General features: G+C 44.4%; 1 protein-coding gene across 2 annotated transcripts in view; it reads left to right on the forward strand.

Moving 5' to 3' along the window:
• The window catches only part of SLC38A6 (solute carrier family 38 member 6), a 53,432-nt gene that overhangs the window by 11,055 nt on the left and 17,426 nt on the right, over positions 1–24,951 (forward strand). For both annotated transcript variants that reach the window (XM_077922290.1, XM_028739845.2), the window contains exons 4-6: positions 2,049–2,101; positions 2,915–2,954; positions 17,623–17,701. In XM_077922290.1, coding sequence (XP_077778416.1) covers positions 2,049–2,101; positions 2,915–2,954; positions 17,623–17,701 — 172 coding nt within the window. The remainder of the gene's footprint in view (positions 1–2,048; positions 2,102–2,914; positions 2,955–17,622; positions 17,702–24,951) is intronic.

Below are 24,951 nucleotides of genomic sequence, written 5' to 3' on the forward strand. Positions count from 1 at the left end.
AGTACAGTGGTACCTTGGTTCTCAAACCTAATCCGTTCTGGAAGTCTGTTCCAAAACCAAAGCGTTCCAAAACCAAGGCACACTTTTCCATAGAAAGTAATGCAAAATGGATTAATCCGTTCCAGACTTTTAAAAAACAACCCCTAAAACAGCAATTTAACATGAATTTTACTATCCAATGAGACCATTGATCCATAAAATGGAGGCAATAAACAATGTACTGCAGTCACACAATCAGTCAGTAGCTGAACTGGGTTCCACACAGTCACAAAAACAAAACAAAAAAAGAGCCACAAAAACGCAAAATAAATAGCAAAAACAGACAGACCTCAGCGTAACACTCAGAATGGAAGTGTAGCACTCAAATCGGGAGCCTAACACTCAAAGCGGAGCACGTTTGTGTTCCGGAAAAAGTTCACAAACTGGAACACTTACTTCTGGGTTTGTAGTGTTTCGATTCCAAGTTGTTTGAGCTCCAAGGCGTTTGAGAAGAAAGGTACCACTCTATACTTGGGCCACCGTCTCCTCTGTCACGCCACTTTCATGTTTATTTCCTGACTCTTCCCTCTGCCTTTTTCTGATGAGGGGGGTTCATGTTGTGAGAAAACTTTTCTTCTCCCTTTCCTTGTTCCTTTTGTTCGCCATAGCTGTCTCTGGCCAATCTCTGGCCTTCTCTGATTCTTCCCTGAGGCTGCTGCTCCTAGTCTTCCACTTCCTCTTGGCCTGCACTCTTAAATGTTGGACAGAGGTAGGGTCCGATTGTTACTTTTTTATTATTTCAAGGTTATTATTTAAGGCTATTATTCCATAAACCTGGCCAAGTCTTTTTTTTTTTTTTTAATGTCAACAGTTACAATGCAATAAGCAAATGTTAAAATCATGACAAGAACAGCAAGCACAGACTTGTCTGGAAAAAATAATGAATATGATGGACCCCAAAAGAGAGAGAAGACGCAAGATGGTTGATTAAATTCTGGCAGAATGAGCAGAGAATACTGTAGCGGAAGACCCTTGAGCAGCAAGTGAGCTTCTCTGGGGCCTAAATCTTTTCGGGAACTCATGGCAAAAAGGATTAGCTAGGACATTGAGCAGTAGTTGAGCTCCACCTTTTTACACCCTCTGTGATTATTATTTTTTTGGGGGGAGCAGTATCGAGATGTAAAATAAGATGGCACCTTTCATTTGGTACAGGAGTACCCAACCTTTGAGCTATGCAGGAGTCTTCATTGTGCCAAAGAGTTTTATGGAATGCAGAATCTCACACACTTTTGCACTAACAGGTTGTGCATGTCCCTCTTGTTTAAGAGAATGTTTGTTTCCATTGTGCAGCAATTTTCTGTATCATGCCAACTGCATTTTCCCATTAATCTGCTCCCAAATATGTAATATGCTAGTTTCTGTGATGCAGAAAAATAATGAAATAAAAACCTAGCTCTTGTGTTAAAAACGCTTCAGGTTGCGGACCGCGGGAAACCCGGAAGTACCGGAAAGGGTTATTTCTGGGTTTCGCCGCTCGTGCATGCGCAGAAGTGCCAAATCGCATCACGCACGTGTGCAGACACGGTTACGAATGCTGCGGGTTGTGGACATGCCTCCGTCACGGATTACGTCCGCAACCCGAGGTTCCACTGTATTTTGATTGATTGTGTTCAGCAATTCTAATTTCTCTTTTTATAAACACAAAGGACATGATTCAGTAATTCCAGCAAAGTTCAGCATTAAGAGAGATAGGTATGTGCTTTATGTTCGTAGTTAAATCAGTGAGACCTAAAATAGCTTAATTTTGGCTAGATTTAATATTTGGCAATTAATTTCACCAGTAATACAGCATCCACAAAATTAGCATTTTTGGGCACACTCCATGACTACCTTAATTAACCCCACAAATCTTTTCCCATCTACATTTCTAAGTCCTTGTGCTTTTTTGATGGAAGAAGCACATATATTAGATTTATAACCATATGATTTGTACTTGATATGCATGCATAAAACATGCATATAATTTTCCGGTAAATATTAATGTGGAATTATTTGTTTCCTTCTAACAGCTGTTACTTCTTATGAAGATCTCGGTCTCTTCGCATTTGGCTCACCTGGAAAGGTAGTTTCCAAACTCTCCTTTATCTCCTTTTGGTTTTGTTATTGCTCATTTTTAAGAGATAAAAGTCCATCATCACTTGGAGGGATGTAGCGTGTAGGATATCTAGCTATGGCTGTTGCTCGCTTAGGTAAAAAGGTAAAGGTAAAAGACCCCTGAACAGTTAAGTCCAGTCAAAGGCGACTATGGGGTGCGGCGCTCATCTTGCTTTCAGGCCAAGGGAGCTGGCATTTGTCCACAGACAGCTTTCTGGGTCATGTGGCCAGCAGGACTAAACCGCTTCTGGCGCAACAGAACACTGTGATGGAAACCAGCACGCATGGAAACACCATTTACCTTCCCGCCACAGCGGTACCTATTTATCTACTTGCACTGGTATGCTTTTGAACTGCTAGGTAGGCAGGAGCTGAGACAGAGCAACGGGAGCTCACCCCATCGCGGGGATTCGAACCGCCGACCTTCCGATTGGCAAGCCCAAGAGGCTCAGTGGTTTAGACCACAGCACCACCCGCTTGGGGACTGTTGTATGATATTTCATGAATCACACGAGATTGTTCTTACATGGTTTCCAAGCATTATGCCCAAGTCAGAACTTACTTCATTGACTCTTTTAACATCATTTTTTAAAAAAAGATTAGCGACATTAAGGATGGTTAGCTTTTACAGCCTTCTTCTCTACAGTACCATATGGGCACCCAGCATCTCCCCTTGTAACATTCATTTAATGACTTCTGCTCCTTTTTTGTTACAGACATAGTTAAGACTGGTGGAGAATAACATTTCTGCTTTTCCTAACACCATCTACTGTTTTTGTAGGTTCTTGTGGCCAGCACAATCGTTATACAGAATGTTGGAGGTAAGAAATGTTAAGTTACAATAATTATTAACACTGAGGATCTTTCAGAACTGTCTTGAGAACAATTATATAGTAATTTGATCTAGTTATGGTCAATTGCTTTGTCTCCTTGAATGTCTTTTATCGTCCCATCCTTCCAGTCATGGTCTAGTTATTCTACATATGAAAACTGGGCTTGAAATTGTTTCTATGTCCTTAAATTTGTGGACACCTCTGTTAGAGATCATAGATATATTTATAGATATATTTACCTGCCTAGGAAAGGCTGCTGTAGCTTTGGGACCAAGCACCACATACAAGACTTGCTGAGTGGCGTAATTATACTGTGACTGCATAAATTTGACTCACGCTGTCCAGTGACTGCTCTTTTTATAAACATACTTGAGAACTAGGTCGCTTGCTTTCATAATTCAATTTAGTGTCCTTTGTAGAACAAGCTATGTTTTAAAGTGCAATAAACTCTTGCTATTAACTCCAGGCAGGAGTATGAACACTCTAATCCCAATGACCGAGTATTATTTATTCATACCGGTTTGGGGTGACGTTACGTAGTGAGAAACAAATTTTTTAATTTCCTTTCCTATTTGACTGCACCTCTAAATAAATGTCATTAAACAAGTTGGGTCTAAGCAGTGAAGGGTCTGCCAGACCCAGGACGTATTACAAGAGTGTGCTGGTCAAAGGGAATTTGAGTCTTATTTTCTTCTCCTTCCAACAGTTCATAACCTTGTATGTGTGTCACTTTTAATAAAAGTCCCCCGAGAAACCCTAGAGGCCTGAGCTATTGCACACTGGGTGTTATCAAACTACTTATTCTGTCCTCAACAATAACACTGGCTGTCAGAAAGCAAAGGCATATCTGCCAAGAACTCCCATTTCTGATTAATTCAAGAAGCAGCATTTGCACTTGGAAAATATTATTTCAAGCTTTAAAATACCACTAGATGGAAATTTCCATGTTCCTTCAACATTCGGTGCTTTTGTTTCGCTTTCTTTCCATAGGAGTACACACATTTCTCTTGCAAAGTGTGGGTATTGCACCTCCCACCACCACTGCAAAATTGTTGTTTAGTCGTTTAGTCGTGTCCGACTCTTCGTGACCCCATGGACCAGAGCACGCCAGGCACCTCTGCCCTCCACTACTTCCCGCAAAATTAACTGCAAAATTAACCTGTTCTAAAGTCACTGCAAAAGGATAGTTCTCTTGCCACAACTATATTTGCATGGTTCCCATGTTACATGGACAGTATTGCTTTCCTTTGTACGTAGCTAATGACATATGTAGACAGTGCAAACATGCCAGTAAGGTACAACATACCGTATTTTTCGCACCATAGGGCGCACCGGACCATAGGGCGCACCTAGTTTTTAGACGGGGAAATCAATAAAAAAAATCTCCCCCCCCAGCCCCAAAGAGCAGCGTACAGGCTGCGCACAACCTCTCCCTGCCGGAGGGGTTGTGCGCGGCTATGGCACAAGCCAAGGCAGCAAGCGGGATGGATCCCGCTGGCTGCTTTGGCTCCCTCTTTAGCCCCACACAATCCCTCCCTGCCGTGAGAGGCTGCGTGGAGCTAAAGAAGCCATAGCCCCGTGCAGCCTCTCCCTTCCGGAGGGGTTGCGCGCGGCTATGGCACAAGCCTGCATTCGCTCCACAGGACGCACACACATTTCCCCTCAGTTTTTGGAGGGGAAAAACTGCATCCAATGGAGCGAAAAGTACGGTAACTGCATTTTTGCTAAATAGGCCAACCAATCAGAACACTGCACAGCCAGGTGGAGAGGTGGCTTACGGACTGTGAAAAGGGCCGGTCAGCCATCATTCTGCACAGGGAGCTAAGCAGTGGTAGTGGTGTTACAGGTTTCTAAAATTGTCAATGCTGTGATTAAATAGATTGGCAAGCAGGGCTATTTTATGTCACTATTCACTAGTACAGAGTACTGGCACCTTTTTTGTGCATCCATTTTGTGCTGGTACCCACGGCAGTCGTATCAAAATATGAGTATCATCACCTAATTTTGTTTTTAACCCCCCCCCAAAAAAGCACTTATCAGCAGCAGATTCAGAACAATTAAGTTCTATTTCACATGATGCATAACTAGTTTGTAGAACTCACTGCCGCAAGATCTGGTGATGACATCTGGATAAGGTGGCTGGATTAAACAGAACAGACAACATCAATCTATCAATGGTTATTGGCTTTTTAATAACATGCTGGGGGCAGAAAATGGGAGAGGGTTGCTGCATTTGTAGCTGGCTTAAGGGAGTTCCTAGAGACATCAGCCGGGCTGTTGTTAGAAGCAGGATGCTGAATTGGGTGAGCTTCCTGACTTATATCCAGCTGTGCACGTGGTGTTTCACTTGTGGAATGGAATATTCCCCCTCTTCTCCTCCCCCTGCATGCCCCCAAAATCTGCCCTGGAAGGTCTCCCAGGCCTCTGAAGCAGATTTTGAGGGTGTTTGGGGCTGTCTGAAATTAAAAGACGCCTGCTTCTTGGGAGAAAAGCAATGACAAACCTAGACAGCATCTTAAAAAGCAGAGACATCACCTTGCCAACAAAGGTCCGTATAGTTAAAGCTATGGTTTTCCCAGTACAGTGGTACCTCAGGTTAAGTACTTAATTCGTTCCGGAGGTCCGTATTTAACCTGAAACTCTTCTTAACCTGAAGCACCACTTTAGCTAATGGGGCCTCCTGCTGCCGCCGCGCCACTGGAGCACGATTTCTGTTCTCATCCTGAAGCAAAGTTCTTAACCTGAAGCACTATTTCTGGGTTAGCGGAGTCTGTAACCTGAAGCGTATGTAACCTGAAGTGTATGTAACCTGAGGTATAATAATAATAATAATAATAATAATTTATTATTTATACCCCGCCCATCTGGCTGAGTTTCCCCAGCCACTCTGGGCGGCTCCCAATCAGTGTTAAAAACAGTACAGCGTTACCACTGTAGTGATGTATGGAAGTGAGAGCTGGACCATAAAGAAGGCTGATCACTGAAGAACTGATGCTTTTGAATTGTGGTACTGGAGGAGACCCTTGAGAGTCCCATGGACTGCAAGAAGATCAAACCTATCCATTCTGAAGGAAATCAGCCCTGAGTGCTCACTGGAAGGACAGATCCTGAAGCTGAGGCTCCAATACTTTGGCCACCTCATGAGAAGAGAAGACTCCCTGGAAAAGACCCTGATGTTGGGAAAGATGGAGGGCACAAGGAGAAGGGGATGGCAGAGGATGACAAGCACTTAATATTGTTCCATATTTACCAGTCCGTTTAAAAGGGAGCATGGGTGTGCAAGGCTACCTGTAGAGCCTTTGGTCTCCAGGCCTTAGACATGATTAAGGATCTGTCGTCCAGCTTTTCAAGATTCCTTCCACATAGGAAGAAACCAAAGGTGGCTTGGATTAGGAGCTGCATGTGTTTATTTCTCTGAGAACAGGATAAGAAAAAGTCCCAGGTACACTTGAGAACATTTCGTTCCCTCGGTGCTGTTGTCACTCCATCTGGTGGACATTTGAAGTAGAGCTGCATCTGGAACATTTCTCAGGAAAGAGCTGGAGCCAAGCTCTTGTGATTTTCTCTCTCGGAGGAAGGCAACCAAAAATAACAAACAAGCAAAAATTAGAGAGCAGTGTGAATCCTGACCTTGGGGGAGAGGGGATTATCTTAAAACCTATTGTACTAGGTTCACGCTTAATTTTATTTGCAAGTCTGTAATTAGTCTAATCTGTATTTCCTCTGCAGCAATCTAGAGAGCAGCTTTTCTGCTTTGCAGAACCTTTTCTTTTTATGGTTTTAGCCTTTTAACTCTGAATTCTTTGTGCAGCCGGGGTTTACGTAGCTGTTTGGTGAAGGGGAGTCATTTTATTTCACTTCTGAATCCCTTTCAATGGGGCATTCTGAAGCAGTTTACAATATAAAAACATACATAAAGCAGGTACGTATCTAAAAACAGCCAAAGCAATTGCATATATGAAAACAAAAACAAAACCCCCAATGAGAATATGTCCAGAGGATGCTCGGGTTGCGAACGTGATCTGTGTGGCATGCACACTTGCAACCCGCAGCGTTCGCAACCCGCGTTTGCGCACGCACGGGTTGCGGTTCGGCGCATGCGCAAAGTGCAATCTAGCGCTTCTGCGCATGTGCGACCGCCGAAACCCGGAAGTAACCTGTTCCGGTACTTCCGGGTTTCGGCAGTCTGCAACCCGAAAAAATGCAACCTGAAGCGGCTGTAACCCGAGGTATGACTGTATTTAAAAAGCTGTTTAGAAAGGACCCGGACAGCTTATGCAAATTTGTGCCGGCATCTAGGAGTTCAAAATTATGTTTCTGCCATTTCACTTTTTTTTTTACCCACCCCTCCTGGAACATCTGCCCTAGTGTATGGGTCTGTCTCGGGGAAAGTAGCCAAGTTACATTGACTTGGAAGTAGTCAGTCTGCTGTGGAGGATTTGTAGAACAGTTGGCATATTGCAGCAACATAACTCCAGAGTAAACGTTGCCTCAACAAGCTTTTCTCCTGCATAAATGTCTCAGATCGGTGGCATGGGAAGGAAGGAGCCTCCCTGCTACAGATAATGGACTTCTGTCAGATTTGGCCCTGAAAGGGCAATGGAGAGGACAGAAGCCAAGTCCTTTTGACGCCTTCACTCAGATCCTTAAAGGTCTTTGACTAAACCAGGTCAGATTTCTGATTGTGTGCAGGGAGCTGTGCTATTGCATACTCCCTCACCTCCTTTTCTTTTGTAAAAAGCAGTGTAGGACAGATTTGTAAATATCCACTTGCCAGGTTGCCTGTGGTGAGATTTGCCATAATGGCAAGTAGGGAAGCTTTTGTAAATTGGGTACATTTCCTTCCTGCCTGTCCCCTTCCCATTAATGTAATGTAAATTACCATCTGAGGACAAGTAGATTAGCAAATTTTATGCAAGATTGCTACATGATCAAGTGGGGGAACGGCACAAAAAATGTTGTGTGTACCTAAAAGTGTTTTTTTACCTTTATAAACTTCGATTATCTGCAAAGGATGACATGGGGCAATCCCTGCACAGATCACAGACTCCTGGATGCCATGGAGAAAAGATTTATTTTTGTATTCGTGTGTGCGCAGTGTGCTTCAAAAAGTGCTAATCCAAGGAATTAGAAAGGCAAATACAGGGAAGGAAGCCAGAAAAATATAGCTTCTTCTCTCACCACAGTACATACTTTCCAAACATGTTTGAAATAAGCAGACACCTAAAGTGGGAGCAAATTTCCTGCCAAGCGGCATCCATTTCTTGGTAAAGATCTGCCTAAATTAATCTTTTAAGTGACTTCTGTATTTGCTGCAAGTGTAGATTGTTTACAGAGGGATTTGAACTAATTTGAGTGCTCACCCCTTCAGCAGCTTATGTTTGGCCTGAAAGCTAATTACCCTTATTGTTTTAAATTGACGATTTCCAGCTCCGCTTTAATTAAAGGCAGGCTTGCGATCTCCAGTCCTAGTTGAACAATTCAGGCCCATTAAGGTCAATTATGTTTTATTTTTATAATTAAGGCAATAGTCGAGGATTTTTATTTTGAAAAAAATTTAAGGACAGGAAGGCCTTTCCAAAAGAGAAACAATGAATGTGCCTGTGGGTTGTGTCATTCCAGCCATATATATTGACTAGCAGGAATGCATAGAGGAAATAATGCGAGAAGGAATGGGCTTTATAAAAAGCAGCACTTCTGAGCTCGTAATCTAACTGGGCTTGGATCAGCCACTTTTATAATTAATTCATAGTGTTTTCCCACTGCAAATTGGTGCCCTGTGGTGTTAAAATCATCTCTTCTTTTGCCCATGTCAAGAGTACCTGCATCCTTGTATTGGGCTCCCTTAAATTTCCCTATCGTTCCGAGTAAGATTTCCAGCTTTTCATAACCATATGCACTGTCCATATTTTTATGAGGGTTTTTTTCTACACTTTTGGAAATTGTCTGAGCAAATTCCAACTAGTTCAGTTTCACAAGTGTGTGTTTGCGGAGCTGGGGGAGACTGGGCTGCAAGAAATAACAGCAAGAAGTATACTTTCCAAAAATGCCATGGAACCTGAACTAAGAAAGAACTTTATCTACAGGTTAAGGATGGCACCTTATAAATCAGTAAAGATGGTGCAATGGTACTTTGCTTCTCAAACTTAATCCGTTCCGGAAGTCCGTTCCGAAACCAAAGCATTCCAAAACCAAGGCGCGCTTTCCCATAGAAATTAGTGCAACATGGATTAATCCGTTCCAGACTTTTAAAAACAACCCCTAAAACATGAATTTTAAATTTAACATGAATTTTACTCTCCAACGAGACCATTGATCCATTATTATAAAATGAAAGCAATAAACAATGTGCTGCAGTCGCACAACCAGTCAGTCAGTAGCTGAACTGGGTTCCACACAGTTACAAAAACGCAAAATAAATAGCAAAAACAGACAGACTTAACACTTAAAATGGAAATGTGGTGCTCAAATCGGATGCGTAACACTCAAAACGGAGCACATTCGGCTTCCGGAAAAAGTTCACAAACCGGAACACTTACTTCCGGGTTTGCAGTGTTTGGGTTCCAAGTTGTTTCAGTACCAAGGTGTTTGAGAACCAAGGTACCACTGTATAAAGCTAAGATGTGGAACTTTGTTCCTGGAGAAGTGTGCCTGGCACCTTCAGTTTACAACTTTGGGCAAATGCTGAAGTCACATTTTTACCCTGGCTTTTGACACTTGAGATAGGTGTATGTCCCCCACTTTTTAAGTTGTTCGGTGCATTCGTTAAAGTAATTACCGTATTTTTCGCCCTATAGGACGCAAAAATGAAGGGGAAATGTGTGTGCGTCCTATGGGGCGAATGCAAGCTTTTGCTGAAGCCTGGAGAGCGAGAGGGGTCGGTGCGCACCGACCCCTCTCGCTCTCCAGGCTTCAGGAGACCCCGCCGCCAGCCCCACAAGTTCGGGGGGACAGAGGGAGGCGGAACGCGTCTTCCCGCTGTCCCCAGACCTGATCTGAAGGCGGGCGGCGGGGAGAAGAGCACTTCTCCCCGCTGCCTGCCCTGCAAGCGCCTGGGGGGGGGAAATAATTTTTTCCCCTTTATTTCCCCCCCAAAAAACTTGATGCGTCCTATGGGCCGGTGCGTCCTATGGGGTGAAAAATACGGTATTACCAAGGATGAAAGTGGTAGCGAAAAGGCATCTAGGTGGCCTAATCATTTTGACCTGCTGATGGCATGAATGGGACCCCCCCCCCCCCAAATGTGCTGGCTTACAAAAGGCCTCCAAAGCTCTAGACCATGGGTAGGCAAACTAAGGCCCTGGGGCCGGATCCGGCCCAATCGCCTTCTAAATCCGGCCCGTGGACAGTCCGGGAATCAGCGTGTTTTTACATGAGTAGAATGTGTCCTTTTATTTAAAATGCATCTCTGGGTTATTTGTGGGGCATAGGAATTCGTTCATTTCCCCCCAAAAATATAGTCCGGCCCCCCACAAGGTCTAAGGGACGGTGGACCAGCCCCCTGCTGAAAAAGTTCGCTGACCCCTGCTCTAGATACACAGTGAGATCTACATATGCTTCTTTGCTCCTGTGACCACCTGTCCCACAATCTGAGGCCAGGTAAACGTCAAACAAACCCAGGATCTGCAACAGTTCCCAGAGAGGCTTGGCCCACCTGTGAGGTTGGTGGGGACAGGATGTTAAACACAGCACCTGGCCAGGAGCTGTTGCAAATGATCCACCCAGTTGCAATATTATTGCAAAGCTGCTGTTATTGTTAACTGAATTTATATCCCACTGTTCCTCCTGAAGGAGCCCAGCAAGCCTCAGTTGCCTGTCCTGTACTTCAGGCTAGTGGATCACACGATTGGTAGATGCCTCTGCCTGTGTGATTTGTGGACTAGGACAAGCAAGTATCAGCCTCGCTTCCCCATCTGCAAAAAGAATTGTTATAACAGACTTGTTATAAGGGTAACCACAGTGAGGGCAAGGCACTTTGAAAATGAAAAATGCTGAGTAAGTGATGATCAGTAGGGAAAATAGATTTCAGAAGTCGCCAAATGCACCCTCAGCCCATATGCATTTTTATAAAATGCTCTGTTAGCCTGTTCCATAAAGCCCCGTAAGGAAGACATGCGTCCTTCTTAATAACAGTGTCATGAACTGAACTGGTTGGGTAAGAACATCTAGCCAGAGGGGATGAGGTTCATTCTTTCCAACCACCGGATATTTCTAAGGGTGTCTTGCCAGCCCTTGAGCAAGGGAAGGCTGATCCCATGAACTCTCTGACAACTCCCTAAGCTCACAAACACACATCCTCCTTTTGTCACCAAACCAATGGTTTGGCTCTGGTCTCTTGTCTGTGGACGGAGTGGTTAGGAAAAGTTGGAGCCTCTGGTTGCAAATCTTTAAAAACAAAACCCACCTTGTATGTGTGGAGTGGCACATTTTCTGTGATTTCTGAGATACTTGGAGATATTTCTATCTTTCTTTAGTGCTTTATTTCTTGCAAATCCTTGTTAATGATTTGGGGATTTGTTTGGGAAGCGATGTCTAAGTTGAATTTCTCTGCTCTTCGTTTCTTCTTCATATACATGCCTTTAGAATCATTTCAGATATCTTTCAGGGTAAATCCTGACTGTTTCATACATTACTCAGGGCAAACACTGACTAAAGCAGCCTTCTCCATCCATGTTTTGGACTGAAATTCAATCCAGTCACTGGACTAAGGATACATTCAACAGGGAATTGTGGGGAATTCTGACTCCCTATGATGCACATGCTTTTTCACATTCACACTTTAAAAATAAAATAAAATAAAAACTCATTCACATTTTATTTGTCCTGCAGTTTAGCAGAGCAACAGCAGCAGGAAGCTGCCACATGACCTCCTTAACACTCTTTTTGGTAATTTGTTGTTGCTGGCATCTTCTGTCTCAAGAGACTTTGGGGGTGAAGTCAAACGGATGGAAGGTTGCAGCGCCTGCTGTGGCTGTAGAGACCGATACAGAAGAGACATGTTTTGTTGCAGATGGGGCAGATGAAGGTGTCGGGTTGTGGTGCTGCAGATACACCATGGGGTTTCTTCTCTGCGCCCCCCAGTTTCTAGGAAACAGGCTTTTATCCAGAGTAATTCATTCTGTCAGTGCAAGGATTCATGCTGATGCAATGGAACTCTGCGTGCACCCTGAATCTGTTCTGGGGGTTCCCCCAAACCTCCAGAGCATATTTGGGGAGTGTGCAGGGTACGTGCATTAGGAGGAGATTCTGTTGTGCAAATGTGAATCCTTGTGCTGACAAAATGAGTTAGGCGGATGCGTTTCTTCCATTTCAGTTCTAATTTGTCATTGTTACGGCAGGTAGCAAGCAGCCATAGCTTAGTGCAGGCATAGGCAAACTCTGCCCTCCAGATGTTTTGGAACCACAACTCCCATCATCCCTGACCAGTGGTCCTGTTAGCTAGGGATGATGGGAGTTGTAGTCCCTAAACATCTGGAGGGCCTATGCCTCGCTTAGTGCCTTTCTACACAGTCTGGCAGTGGCTGCACAATGTGACCCATGAACTAGCTCCCACTAAGATCCTCTCCAGTAAAGGCAAATGAATATCATTTGTGTGGTTACTTATTGCGGTAGCACAACCTCACAGACCTTTCCTCCTCCTTTCTGGCCAATGTCTTGTGATCATTTTTCCGGGTTGCTCCCAGTCTCAGCTAGGATTCCACATACATAGCAGGGTCCGGCCACCTGCAATACAGAGTGTGGGGTGGAAAGAGACCATTGTGCACCCGCAGCTTTTTCTGTTAGTCTTTCTGAGTGGTTGCAGTAGTGCACTGATACCCAAAGAGTGCCTCGATGCTTCTGGGACTTCGACAAGGCGTCTAAAACTGCAACACTTTGGAATGACTGGAGAGGGTGAAGGTTGCACTTAGTGGCTTTGTCTTCCGGTCAAGTGTCTCCAGTTTCAAAAGTGCAAAAACAATTTGCCTATGATAAGCTGATCACCACATGAGTGAGTCACCAGAGGACTGTCTGCATCTCCGCTGGGATAATGTGTGTTATTTCATGGGAGTTGCGCAGGAAGCCCAACCCCACGAACAGCAAACATTTCAGTATTTAGTTTTAGTATTTACTATTCTAAATAGCAAATGGGAAGACAGGCCTTCTGGCCTTGAACCACATTGGGGAACGAGAAGTTAGACAAGTCTATAGGGTACCATGTTGGGTATAGTGATTGGTTGACTCCTGCCCACTTCAGGAATGGTGAATTTATTCAAAATTGCTAGGAGTGAAGCGCAACGGGCCTAACATTTGAATGCACCAATTGCAGACTCTGGGAGGGAGGAAAGGAACAGGGTGTTGGGCTTTCTGTGGCTTTAGGGCCTTTACTTCCACCAAGACTGGGCTATTGGATGTATGTATGCCGCATGTGGCGCTGTGGGTTAAACCACAGAGCCTAGGACTTGCCGATCAGAAGGTCAGCGGTTCGAATCCCCACAATGGGGTGAGCTCCTGTTGCTCGGTCCCAGCTCCTGCCAACCTTGCAGTTTGAAAGCACGTCAGTGCGCAAGTAGATAAATAGGTACTGCTCCAGTGGGAAGGTAAACAGCGTTTCCATGTGCTGCTCTGGTTCGCCAGAAGCGGCTTAGTCATGCTGGCCCCATGACCCGGAAGCTGTACTCCGGTTCCCTCGGCCAATAAAGTGAGATGAGTGCCGCAACCCCAGAGTCGGCCACGACTTGACCTAATGTCAGGGGTCCCTTTATCTTTACCTTTATGCCGCATGTGAAGGCTGCTTAAAATTTCCCACGTTCCTCTTGCAAGCATTAATTCACTTTCCCCGCTTGCACCACAAGGATACAGACCAGAAACTGATTCCCCTAACAGCCCTGCAACGTGGGAGAGTAGTCACGTGAGTCTGGCATCTGATAGGGAAATATGGGGCACTTTTTTGTTTGCAGATCCACCAAGAAATGTCAGGGATCTGCAGGGAGCAGGGCTGTTTGATACACGAGAACTGACTGCAGACCAGACCAAGAGGCTACTCTGCCCAGGGCTCTTGTCTCCAGCAGCAACCAAATGCCCCAGCAATGCCCAGATGCTGGCATCTTTTGTGTAAAATTCCTGTCTAAGGGCCATGCGGAAAGGAAGGGCTGTAAATCAGTTTTAAGCGTCTCTTAAGCAGGAGCTAATTTCTGCCGTTAGTACTCCATCATTGATAATTGAGTTATGTGGCTGTGGAAAGGCATACAAGGAAGTTCTCTGACCACAGTTCAGCTGACAACTAGTAATGCAGGTCTAACAATAGATGTAATGTGCTGCTTTTTTAAGCACTGCCATGGTAGCTAACTGCAACTGTACGCATCGCAATTTGTGCCTGTAAACCAGGGGTCAGCAAACGTTTTCAGCAGGGGGCCGGTCCACTGTCCCTTGGACCTTGTGGGGGGCCGGACTATATTTTGAAAAAAAAAATAATTGAATGAATTCTTATGCCCCACAAATAACCCAGAGATGCATTTTAAATAAAAGCACACATTCTACTCATGTAAAAACACACTGATTCCTGGACCGTCCGCAGGCCAGATTTAGAAGGCGATTGGGCCGTATCTGGCCCCCAGGCCCTAGTTTTCCTACCCATGCTGTAAACAATTCAAGTACATGCAGATCTTGTGCTTCCCCTTTACTTCATGGCTTTAAGTGGCTGATTTTTTTATTCTTCCAACAGCTATTACTATTATTTGGTGGTCACTTTTATGTGAAAGCCTTCTTCAGTGTTCAGCATTTGGCGGGGGGGGGGGACCAACCCCATAGCTTAACCTTTTAAACTCAGGATAAAGCACACGTCTGAACTGTACTGTTTTCTCATGAGCTGCCAAAAGAGAGATTTCTATCTTACAGAAGCTTCAGGGTAGAAATAGATTCACTGAACTTCGAGTCCATTTTCCTTATGACCTAGAGGAAGGAAAGGAACAGCATATAAGGGGAAGAGAGGGTGCTCATTTCGTTTTAGTTTTTGTATAAAAGCTCCCGAATGTAGCACAGGCGATCCGGGTCTCTCTCTGGAGCATGGTATTCAAAGGAGTAGTGCTGCCATTTAGGAAACAAAAAAGAGTCAATCAAACAACAAAGGATAAAAATGATCAAATGGTTAGCCAGAGGCTAAAATAAATGCATGAGAAAGAGTGACACATTGTATATTAGCAAGAAATCTGAGCTGGAAATTAGTTGAAGGTTGGGTTTTTTTGTGATTTAACCGATGTGACTTTTAAAAAACAATTGTGAAAGAGATAAATGCCTGATCTCTCAATTCCAGATGTGCAAAACGGGCATGAGAGAAATTTCAAGTTTCGATACAGAAGAAGTTTAAATTTCTTTGCAAGAGATTTTTTTTAAAAAAGGAAAAGGGAAAAATAATAATCTCCTTTATATTCATTGGCACCTATTGGTTACCATCAGAAAGTACAGCATCGTTATTACTGTCCTGCAGTCATGCTGGTGGTTTTCAAATTACATGACCTTATAACACTCCATCAAATTTCCTTTTAAAAAAGGAATAAAATTGGAGACACCAAATAAAATGTCTCCCCATGCCTTAGTCAACAGGGAAGGCTAGCGTCGATTGGAAAAACCTGAGTATCTCAATACAAAGAAGTGAATGTTTCCTTATTTAGTGACCTCACAACTGTTTTTAATTTAACCTTGCTGTAGGTACATGCCACTCTGGATTAATGCAATTCACTTTTCTTTATGGAGGCCACATTCCTCCACTTGAAAAATTGTAATCTTAACTGTTTCAGGGCTGCAGCATTCTGCAGTTAACTTTCTACTCCTTTTTTGTCATTGATAGGAATAACAAACTTGCAGAAATGTGTTGCATTTTTATGTTTTCTTGTGGGGGGAAATGCACTTTCTGGTTATTTAAAAGAATGTAGGTGGGGTTTTTTTACAGAGCAAGGTGCAGACACAGAATTCAATAATAAATGGTGCGGGGTACAAATCGAATCATTTTGATGTGTGCAGTTAATCACCCTATACCTGGAGGTCTCAGAGCGGTTCACAGAAAAGATCAACATAAAAACCACAATATATATAATCAAAATAAAAACAACCCAATAACACCCCCCCAAGCCACATTTTAAAAGGTTACAGGATTTCAATCAGATCAACCAAAGCCTGGTTAAAAAGGGATGCTTTTGCCTGGTGCCTAAAGGTGTATAATGAAGGCGCCAGGCAAACTTCCCTGGGAAGAGCATTCCACAGACGGGGAGCCACTGCAGAGAAGGCCCTGTTCTCACGTTGCCACCCTCTGGACCTCTTGAGGAGGAGGCACACGAAGGATGGCCTCAGAAGATGATCTCAGGGTCCGGGGAGGTTCATATGGAAAGAGGCGGTCCTTGAGGTATTGTGGTCCTAAGTCGTTTAAGGCTTTATAGGTCAAGACGGGCACTTTGAGTTGGGCCAGGAAACTAATTGGTAGCCATTGGAGTCGGACCAGGATCGGTGTAATACGCTCAAACGTCTTGCTTCGGTGAGCAATCTGGTCGCTAGTAAATTTATTATGAGGAGAGGTGGGGCCGAGAGAAGACCTCTTCTGCAGCATCCTCATCCTCCCCACCGAACCCAGTGGTAGAGACTGCTTCACCCAACGCAGGGGTCTCCTTTTGCCTCGTCTCAGCAGTGTCTCATCGCCACTTCCCACCCCACCCCCTTCCGTAAGAGCACAGAGCACCATGACACTTACATGGGAGAAAGTAATGAAGGATAAGGGAGAGGTTAGCCTGCTCTCTCTTTCAGGACTCTCCAAGTTGTCCACTGGGATAACATGGAATGAAATCGCCCCAGGGTAAAGGTAAAGGGACCCTTGACCATTAGGTCTAGTCGTGGCCAACTCTGGGGTTGCGGCGCTCATCTCACTTTACTGGCCGAGGGAGCTGGTGTACAGCTTCCGGGTCTTGTGGCCAGCATGACTAAGCTGCTTCTGGCGAACCAGAGCAGCGCATGGATCATAGAATCATAGAGTTGGAATAGACCACAAGGGCCATCGAGTCCAACCCCCTACCAAGCAGGAAACACCATCAGAGCACTCCTGACATATGGTTGTCAAGCCTCTGCTTAAAGACCTCCAAAGAAGGAGACTCCACCACACTCCTTGGCAGCAAATTCCACTGTCAAACAGCTCTTACTGTCAGGAAGTTCTTCCTAATGTTTAGGTGGAATCTTCTTTCTTGTAGTTTGGATCCATTGCTCCGTGTCCGCTTACCTTCCCGCCGGAGTGGTACCTATTTATCTACTTGCACTTTGACGTGCTTTCGAACTGCTAGGTTGGCAGGAGCAGGGACCGAGCAATGGGAGCTCACCCCGTCGCGGGGATTCGAACCGCCGACCTTCTGATCGGCAAGTCCTAGGCTCTGTGGCTTAACCCACAGCGCCACCCATGTCCCTTCCTTTGTGTAAGGTCCCCCCAATTTTAATGAACCCTCTGCAGTACTTATGAAATAACATTTGTATGAGTTTTTCACCGGAATATAAGAAAGGGACAAATGGAGTTTTTATGTGCTGTGCCCTTTAGTGAGACACAGTCTCTTGGTCTCCTAACTGTTCTGTACTAGCAATGCTAATTGCATTTGCCTAGAGATGTCGAGGTTCTAACTCAACCAATGCCTGTTTTCTTATTTTTCAGCCATGTCAACCTATCTTTTCATTGTTAAGTCCGAACTTCCTGGGGCCATTGCAGGATTCCTTAGCGGAGACCACAGTGGGTAAGGAGAAACGTAAAAGCATCCTACGAGGGCAAGCAAAGGCATTTCTTCTCAAACATAGGGGCCGCGATGCTTCCCACTGTTCTCCAGGTGAAAGAGAGAGAGAGAGAGACGGGACCTTGCAGATTCCTGCACCTGTGCAATGCAGATGTGTGCTACTGTTCAAAAGTGTAATTCATTACTGATTGCGCCCATAGTGATTAATAGGAGCCTGAAAATCATAACTTGCTGTCAGCATATTTACATCTGCAGCTCACACAAAAATAGTTGTTTCTTCTTTGTGCCAAATGCGGAATGCTTCTTCAGACAAGCTTACACAGTCAGCAGAACCAAGTGGCAACACATTTCTTGGATTGTAGATTTTCAGGCTGCAAATAGAAGGTTTTCATGCACAAATACACACACGTCTCTGCACATAGAAAGTTGGAATGTTGAGGTAAAGGCTGTGCTGAAGCGCTACTTTTCCGTGTAGAAAGTTTCTGAATTGTGGATCGTTCTTTTTTTAAAAAAATTTTTTTTATTAAGTTTTAACAATACACAATATAAAATAAAAAATACAAAGACAAGAACAAAAGAGATATAAAAATACAAAATACATACTACAAAATACAACAATACAGACATTAAACACAGAAATACAAAAATACATACATTAACAAACTAATAATAATAAAAAAAAACACATATAGGAAAAACACAAAAATTCCCTCTTTCTTCGTTTTCTATCTTAAATTCACATATTTTCCTGGCTTCCTCACATCCCCCGTTCTTGTATCCCTTTTAAAAGTTGGTTCAGCAAATTCTTAGCCAGTGGATCGTTCAAATATTCTTGCTTTTTCTGAAGTGGTGCACTCCATGCAAAGCTTTAGCAATTGATTCTGCTGGTTATATAAATTGCAGCTGAACTGGGTTTTAACAGCAGCTAAACTGAAGCAAGGGACGCGGGTGGCGCTGTGGGTAAAACCTCAGTGCCTAGGACTTGCCGATCGTATGGTCGGCGGTTCGAATCCCCACGGCGGGGTGAGCTCCCGTCGTTCGGTCCCAGCTCCTGCCCACCTAGCAGTTCGAAAGCACCCCTAAGTGCAAGTAGATAAATAGGTACCGCTTTATAGTGGGAAGGTAACGGCGTTTCCGTGCACTGCGCTGGTGCTGGCTCGCCAGAGCAGTTTCGTCACACTGGCCACGTGACCCGGAAGTGTCTCCGGACAGCGCTGGCTCCCGGCCTCTTAAGCGAGATGAGCACGCAACCCCAGAGTCGGTCACGACTGGCCCATATGGGCAGGGGTACCTTTACCTTTACCTTTAAACTGAAGCAAAGTCTCCCACTGTCCTGCCCTGCCCCGCCCTGCCCTGCTTACTTGATTGTCAGTACTGTATTCCATTGATTTAACCTCCCCCTTTCAAAACTCCCCCCCCCCCCCCCAATTCTGGAAAATTGGGTTTTCTAACAAGAGGTCTGAGGCAACTCTGCCTTAGGCCACATTAATACCACACATGTGAAGTACTATGCTACGACTTTAAACGGTCACGGCTTCCCCCAAAGAATTCTGGGAGCTGTAGTTTGTTAAAGGCGCTGAGAGTTGTTAGGAGGCCCATCTTCCCCTCACAGAACTACAATTCCCAGAGTTCCTTGTGAAGAGGGATTGATTGTTAAACCACTCTGAGAACTATATCTCTTTGAGGGAAATAGAGGTCTCCTTTAGCGGAAGCCATGTTTAAAGTAGTGCTTCAAATGGATGGTGTGAGTGTGGTTATAATCAGTTGCACTTTAGATGAATTTTGGAACTCCACTCAAAAGCAACCAAGCAGATTCCTTGGTCTTGCAGTGTCGTTCCCAAGTTGCAAATCATCATTTACTTTCACACGTGTGACGTTTTCACAAGGTGCCTCAACTGCCTAATTTTTGCACAAGGAAATACTTTAGAATATATTTTTTCACATGGTAGGATCCAGTTTTACCTTACTAAGACAGGCTAGTTTCCTCTGGGTTTCTGTCACTTGTAAAATCCACTTTGTGCCAAAGAAATCGCACCAAACTTATAGCATGAGAATCAGGCCTCTGCCTGAGCCCTGAAACGTTTAAACTGCCGCTGTCATGTTACCATGTTAACATATTTTTTCTAACCACAAAGCAAAATCTGGCAGTTAGTGAAATTTTAAATATTTTTGTTTTCGCTGAGTAGTTATTGGACTTGTCTTTGGGAAACGTGCCAGTTTTCATATTTGTTTTATAATTCCTCCAATTTGGCTGTGCAGCTGCATTCACTTCATCTTTAGATCTGACTCAAAACTTCTTCTTTTTTTAAAAAAATTGTGGTTCAGCTTGCTGAGAAAAATGTTCCAACATTTGAATAGCTTGTTCTTGTTTTGAATAGACTGGAGTTGCCCCTGCTCCTACAATAACTCCAGGGCGTCCTTTGCCTGTCTTTTCAATCTCCTGGTTTCCATGAATTCGAACTCTTAGCACGAAACGTACTCCTTGAACTGTAGGTTAATGCGCAACATTTTTAGTAGACCTTTTTTTCCAAAAGCGAAAAAGGTGTTTTTGATTATGGGTGGAGGCAGCAGGGGGTCAGTTTTTCGATCTTAAGCATTTGTTTCATTTTCATTATTCTCTCTCCCTAGTTTCTTGTCAAGTTTGGAAATAAAATAGGGCACAATCCACTAGCACTGGGTGATCCGTGCTGTAAAAACAATTGGGATATTTCCCTCCTGATTACCTTCGCTAGCACTGGGTTTCAGCTCGTTTGGGACCCACAAGTGGGGTGGGCCCCAACCTATGGTAGGTTGCAGCAGGCACATCAGCATAGTTTGGTTTACTTCTCGAACAAAGCAAGTATTGAGGAAGGGAGGCTTCCTGAACCTTTAATAGTTGTGTAAAAGAGCAGTTCTAAACCTTGTCTGTATGGTAACCCACAAGTCCAAAATCACCTTGGGATGGTGACCCATAGATTAATTTTCACATGAATTCCTGAGTGTTAAAATGTAAGACTCAAATCTTGCTGGCATTCAATTGCATGTGTCAACACACAGCGTTACAGTATGCCAGTGAAACAAAAAGTTGCATCATAGACCAGTTGTGGATTCCAAGCAACAATTATTTTGTGTTTCCTTATAAAGCCTGCAACCCACTTTTGGGTCATGACCCATAGGTTGGGACACACAGGCATAGAGTTTTGGCAGAGCTAGCCTTTTTCCATCTATCTCTCTGACGAGCTCTTCTTCACAACTGCTGAAGGTGCAGGAGTTGGTCCTATGTTAAGGCTGCTGTTTGAGATAAGTCACTGTGTCTGAAAAAGTCGAACTACCCTTCTCTGTAGGATTTGTTTGCAGCAGCTGTACTGGAAGGAAAAGAGAGTTGTGTGGTGCTGGAGACTCGGGTGGGTTATGTGAGTGGTAACTGGTGATGGGCTTTTCACGGTGGTGCTCCAGTTTTGGAAGACCATTCCTCAATATTTGCCTAGTGGCTACACTCTTCAGAATATTAAAACATTCTGAAAATGTTCCCTCCCTTTTAAACACTCAGCCAATGATTTCAGGATTGCTAGGAACAGTAGCTCAGCCATCAAATGCCTGGGTAAACCTTTTGAATGTCAGTAATGAGGGAGACAGACACATCTTGCCAGGGAGGGCATTCCGCAAACTGGGAACCATCACTGAGAAGGCCCTGTCGCTGGTCCATGCCAACCAGGCACCCCCCCCCATGGCACTGGCACCAACAAGGCCTCACCTGCCGATTACAGGGTCCAAGATGGCTGGTACTGGTGCTCTTTTAGGTAATCGGTTCCTGGCTATTTAGGGCTTTACAAGCTAGTACTAACACCTTGATCAGGGTCCATCTCACTGGCAATCCAGTGCAGCACTTTCAGGACTAGTGAGACATGATCCCATCGGGCTTCCCCACGTCACATTTTTATTCTGTTTGTTTTGTTTTACAGATAATGATTTTCATTGCTGTTTTTAGGGGCTTTGTTAAAAATTGCAAGCCTCCTTCTGCACATGGATATAGAGAGATGGATAAAAAAAAACATTTTAAGCTAAGGAAACCTGATATTTGACACGGCACTTTTTCAGAAGTAAAACTTCGCTCCTACAGCTGGAAAACTTTGTGTTTTTTTTAGGGCATGCAAGAGCGAGAACCGCTTGCCCTCATTGGAGCCCTTTCCTAGTGTTTCAGTTACATTCAGTTCTGGGCATGCCTGCTCTGAGGACAGGCCATTCTGTTTCACCTGCATTGGTAGCCATTGGATCTATTCAGTGCAGAGACAGGACAGAATCCATCTTCTACTGGAGGCTCAATTGAAACCAGACATAGTTTCTAATGTAGTCTGTTTCAGAATCAAAAAGAGAGACAGCAGGCAGCCTTCTTTGTTGATGATGCTTTGAGCTCACAGGAGTTGCCGTATTTTTTGCTCTATAGGACGCACTTTTCCCCCTCCAAAAATGAAGGGGAAATGTGTGTGCGTCCTATGGAGCAAATGCAGGCTCCTTGGGGGAGAGCTCCCCCCGCGCTCTGGAGGCTTTGCGTTGCTTTTGCTGAAGCCGCCCGAAGCCCCCGGAGCGCAGGGAACTCCCGCTGCGCTCCAGGGGCTTCAGGCAGCTATCCGCAAGCCTTCGGAGCGCAGCAGGAGTTCCGGCCGCGCTCCGAAGGCTTGCGGATTGCCGCCTGAAGCCCTCGGAGCACAGCGGGAGTTCGCGCGCCATCTGAAACCTGGAGAGCGAGAGGGGTCGGTGCCACCTGAAGCCTGGAGAGCGACAGGGGTCGGTGCCACCTGAAGCCTGGAGAGCGAGAGGGGTCGGTGCACACCGATCCCTCTTGCTCTCCAGGCTTCGCTTCGCTGGAGAGGCGCTGCACAGTTTTCCCTCTCTGCGCAGTGACCCTTCAGTGAAGCGGGAGGAGAAATGGAAGGTGCTCCGTTTCTCCTACCACTTCGCTGAAGGGGCGCTGAGCAGAGAGGGGGAGAATTTTTTTTCCCCTGTTCTCCCCCTCCTATGGTCCGGTGCGTCCTATAGAGTGAAAAATACGGTACTCTATTTCTCGCAGTGCACAGTTTGAGAATTTATGCTCTGCTTTTCACGGGACCTTAGACACACACCTCTTAGATCTGCACCTGCTTTGTTACCTGCCCACTCCAGCCAGGTGGGTACCGAGATGCTCTGGATAACTTCGTATTACACTTACAAACAGGAGCCACACATAGCATTGCTCAGGCTGCTTTCACCTATATGGAACAAGAGCCACAGTTTCCAAAATATGAACATTGACCCATCTCAAGGCTCCTGCAGCATGTGCCAGATTTGCAGAGGACGACTGGCTGTGCCAAAACTTGTGTAGTTCTATAGTAAGCTCTTTATTTGGGAGGCATCTGCAGCTGATGGTCAAAACTGCCAAGGAAAGCACTTGGCCAGAAACAGCGTTCAAGCCCTTGTAAAAATAGTTACACCCCCACCAAAAGAGCCAAACCAAAACAACTTTGAAAATTGAAGGAGCCAAATTATTAACCTATAGTGAACTTTTTAGAGAGAATCTGCTTCATTTACGGCCATTTTGAAAGCGAGTTTGAGAACATAGACCCAACCTTCATAGCTGCTACCTTCTCCAATAATATTGTTCTTTCCATAACAAATATTTTTAAATTGCTGTATAAGCAAGAAGCATCTTTCCTGCTTTTGTCAACATCAGCCAAAGACTAAGTGCTGATAGGGCAGAATTCCCAATTGCCTAAATAACATTTTAAAAAGAGATTCTAGTTCCCAGGAGCCTTAAATTTCGTTAAGTTAATCTATGATGGAGTAGAACTTTCACGTGCTCCTCTTTGCAATGGATTTTTAAAGTAGAGGAAATGCTTAGAAATGGAAAATATACAATCCAACGCTGAATCTAAGGAGAGGCTTCAAAATGTGCAAGGAATTGCAATATTAGGGTAATGGTTATTGGGGTTTTTTTGTAATACAATGGGATGACAGGTTGGTTGGTTCATAATATTAAGAGGTTATGATATTTAATTATAGTTCATCAATATAAATTGGGTTTAAATATGCTTGGCTGCTAATGACTATTTTACGTTTAAAAAATATTAAAATAGAAAAAGGACACTTAGAAACAGTAAAGTGCATCTTTCATATATTTCAGGCAGGTGAGTGCAGAGGCACTGTAAGCCTTGTGCACAAGAGTCACTTTTTGTTTCCTTGGGTGTGTCACAGAGCCAAAGGGACTGCGTGCATTATTTGTTTACGTTATTTATATTCTATTGGCATTTTAAAAACAATTCAAGAAAAACGCAGTAAAACACAATAAAATAAAAGCACAACAATTAAATTAAAATACTCAGCCCAGAGACCAAAGAAACGAAACCACAGAGCCAGATCAATATAAAATTTCATTGTTAATCTGTGCCAGGCAATCCAGCTGGCGTAAAGCCATTGTTGTTCCATAGATTCTGTGGGAGAATGATGGTTTTACTCCAGCTGGATTGCTTGTCAGTCACTCTTAAGGCTGCAGTCCTAAACACACTTAACTCACGAGACCCACGAGAACATGAGAAGAGAGCGGCTTGGTAGCCATCACTGCCTTGTGTAGGCGCGCGTTCCATAGGCTACCTATGCGAAGTGTCTAGAAGTACTTCCCTTTATCTGCTCCAGATCTTCCAAAATTCAGCTTCGCTGGATGTCCACAAGAGAGGGCTGGATGTCCACAAGAGAGATGAGAGAGGGCAAATTGGGTTAGGGATGCTCTTAAAAGTGTGTTGGGAAGAGTAGGCATGTTTTCAGGGTAGCAGATGAAAAATCATTTATCAGGATTGTGTGGAAATAGGGTCCTGTTATAGCAATACTCACACCCCTTCCTTTTATGTCTCTGTTCTTCATAGAATGCAGTTTACAGAACATGAGGATCAGGAGATGGTGTGATCAAATAAATGCAGGCTCTGTTGGTTTAGCGTAGTCTTTTATGCATTACGAAGAGACCCAGGGGATGCAAGGAGCAGGCAAGGCCACAAGCTGTTCTTGAACTCATAGAGGAGTAGGGATGGTGGAGCTGTGTAACTCAAGTGGGGCAGTAGGCCTGGATAACGATGGGAGAATAGTCCATTTGCACCCCTGCTCCCTTCCTCTTTTCACCAGTGGTTTCCTCTTGGCTGAGAGGTGCAAAAATGTGGACCTAGCTGCACAGACTTAGGGGTTGTGTTGATCGGCTCACTGCCTAGGTGCACGTGTTGGGGGGTCATTGAGAAAGTAGGGTGACCACAACC

The sequence above is a fragment of the Podarcis muralis genome, chromosome 1, assembly GCF_964188315.1.
Source record: "Podarcis muralis chromosome 1, rPodMur119.hap1.1, whole genome shotgun sequence".
NCBI lineage: Eukaryota > Metazoa > Chordata > Lepidosauria > Squamata > Lacertidae > Podarcis > Podarcis muralis.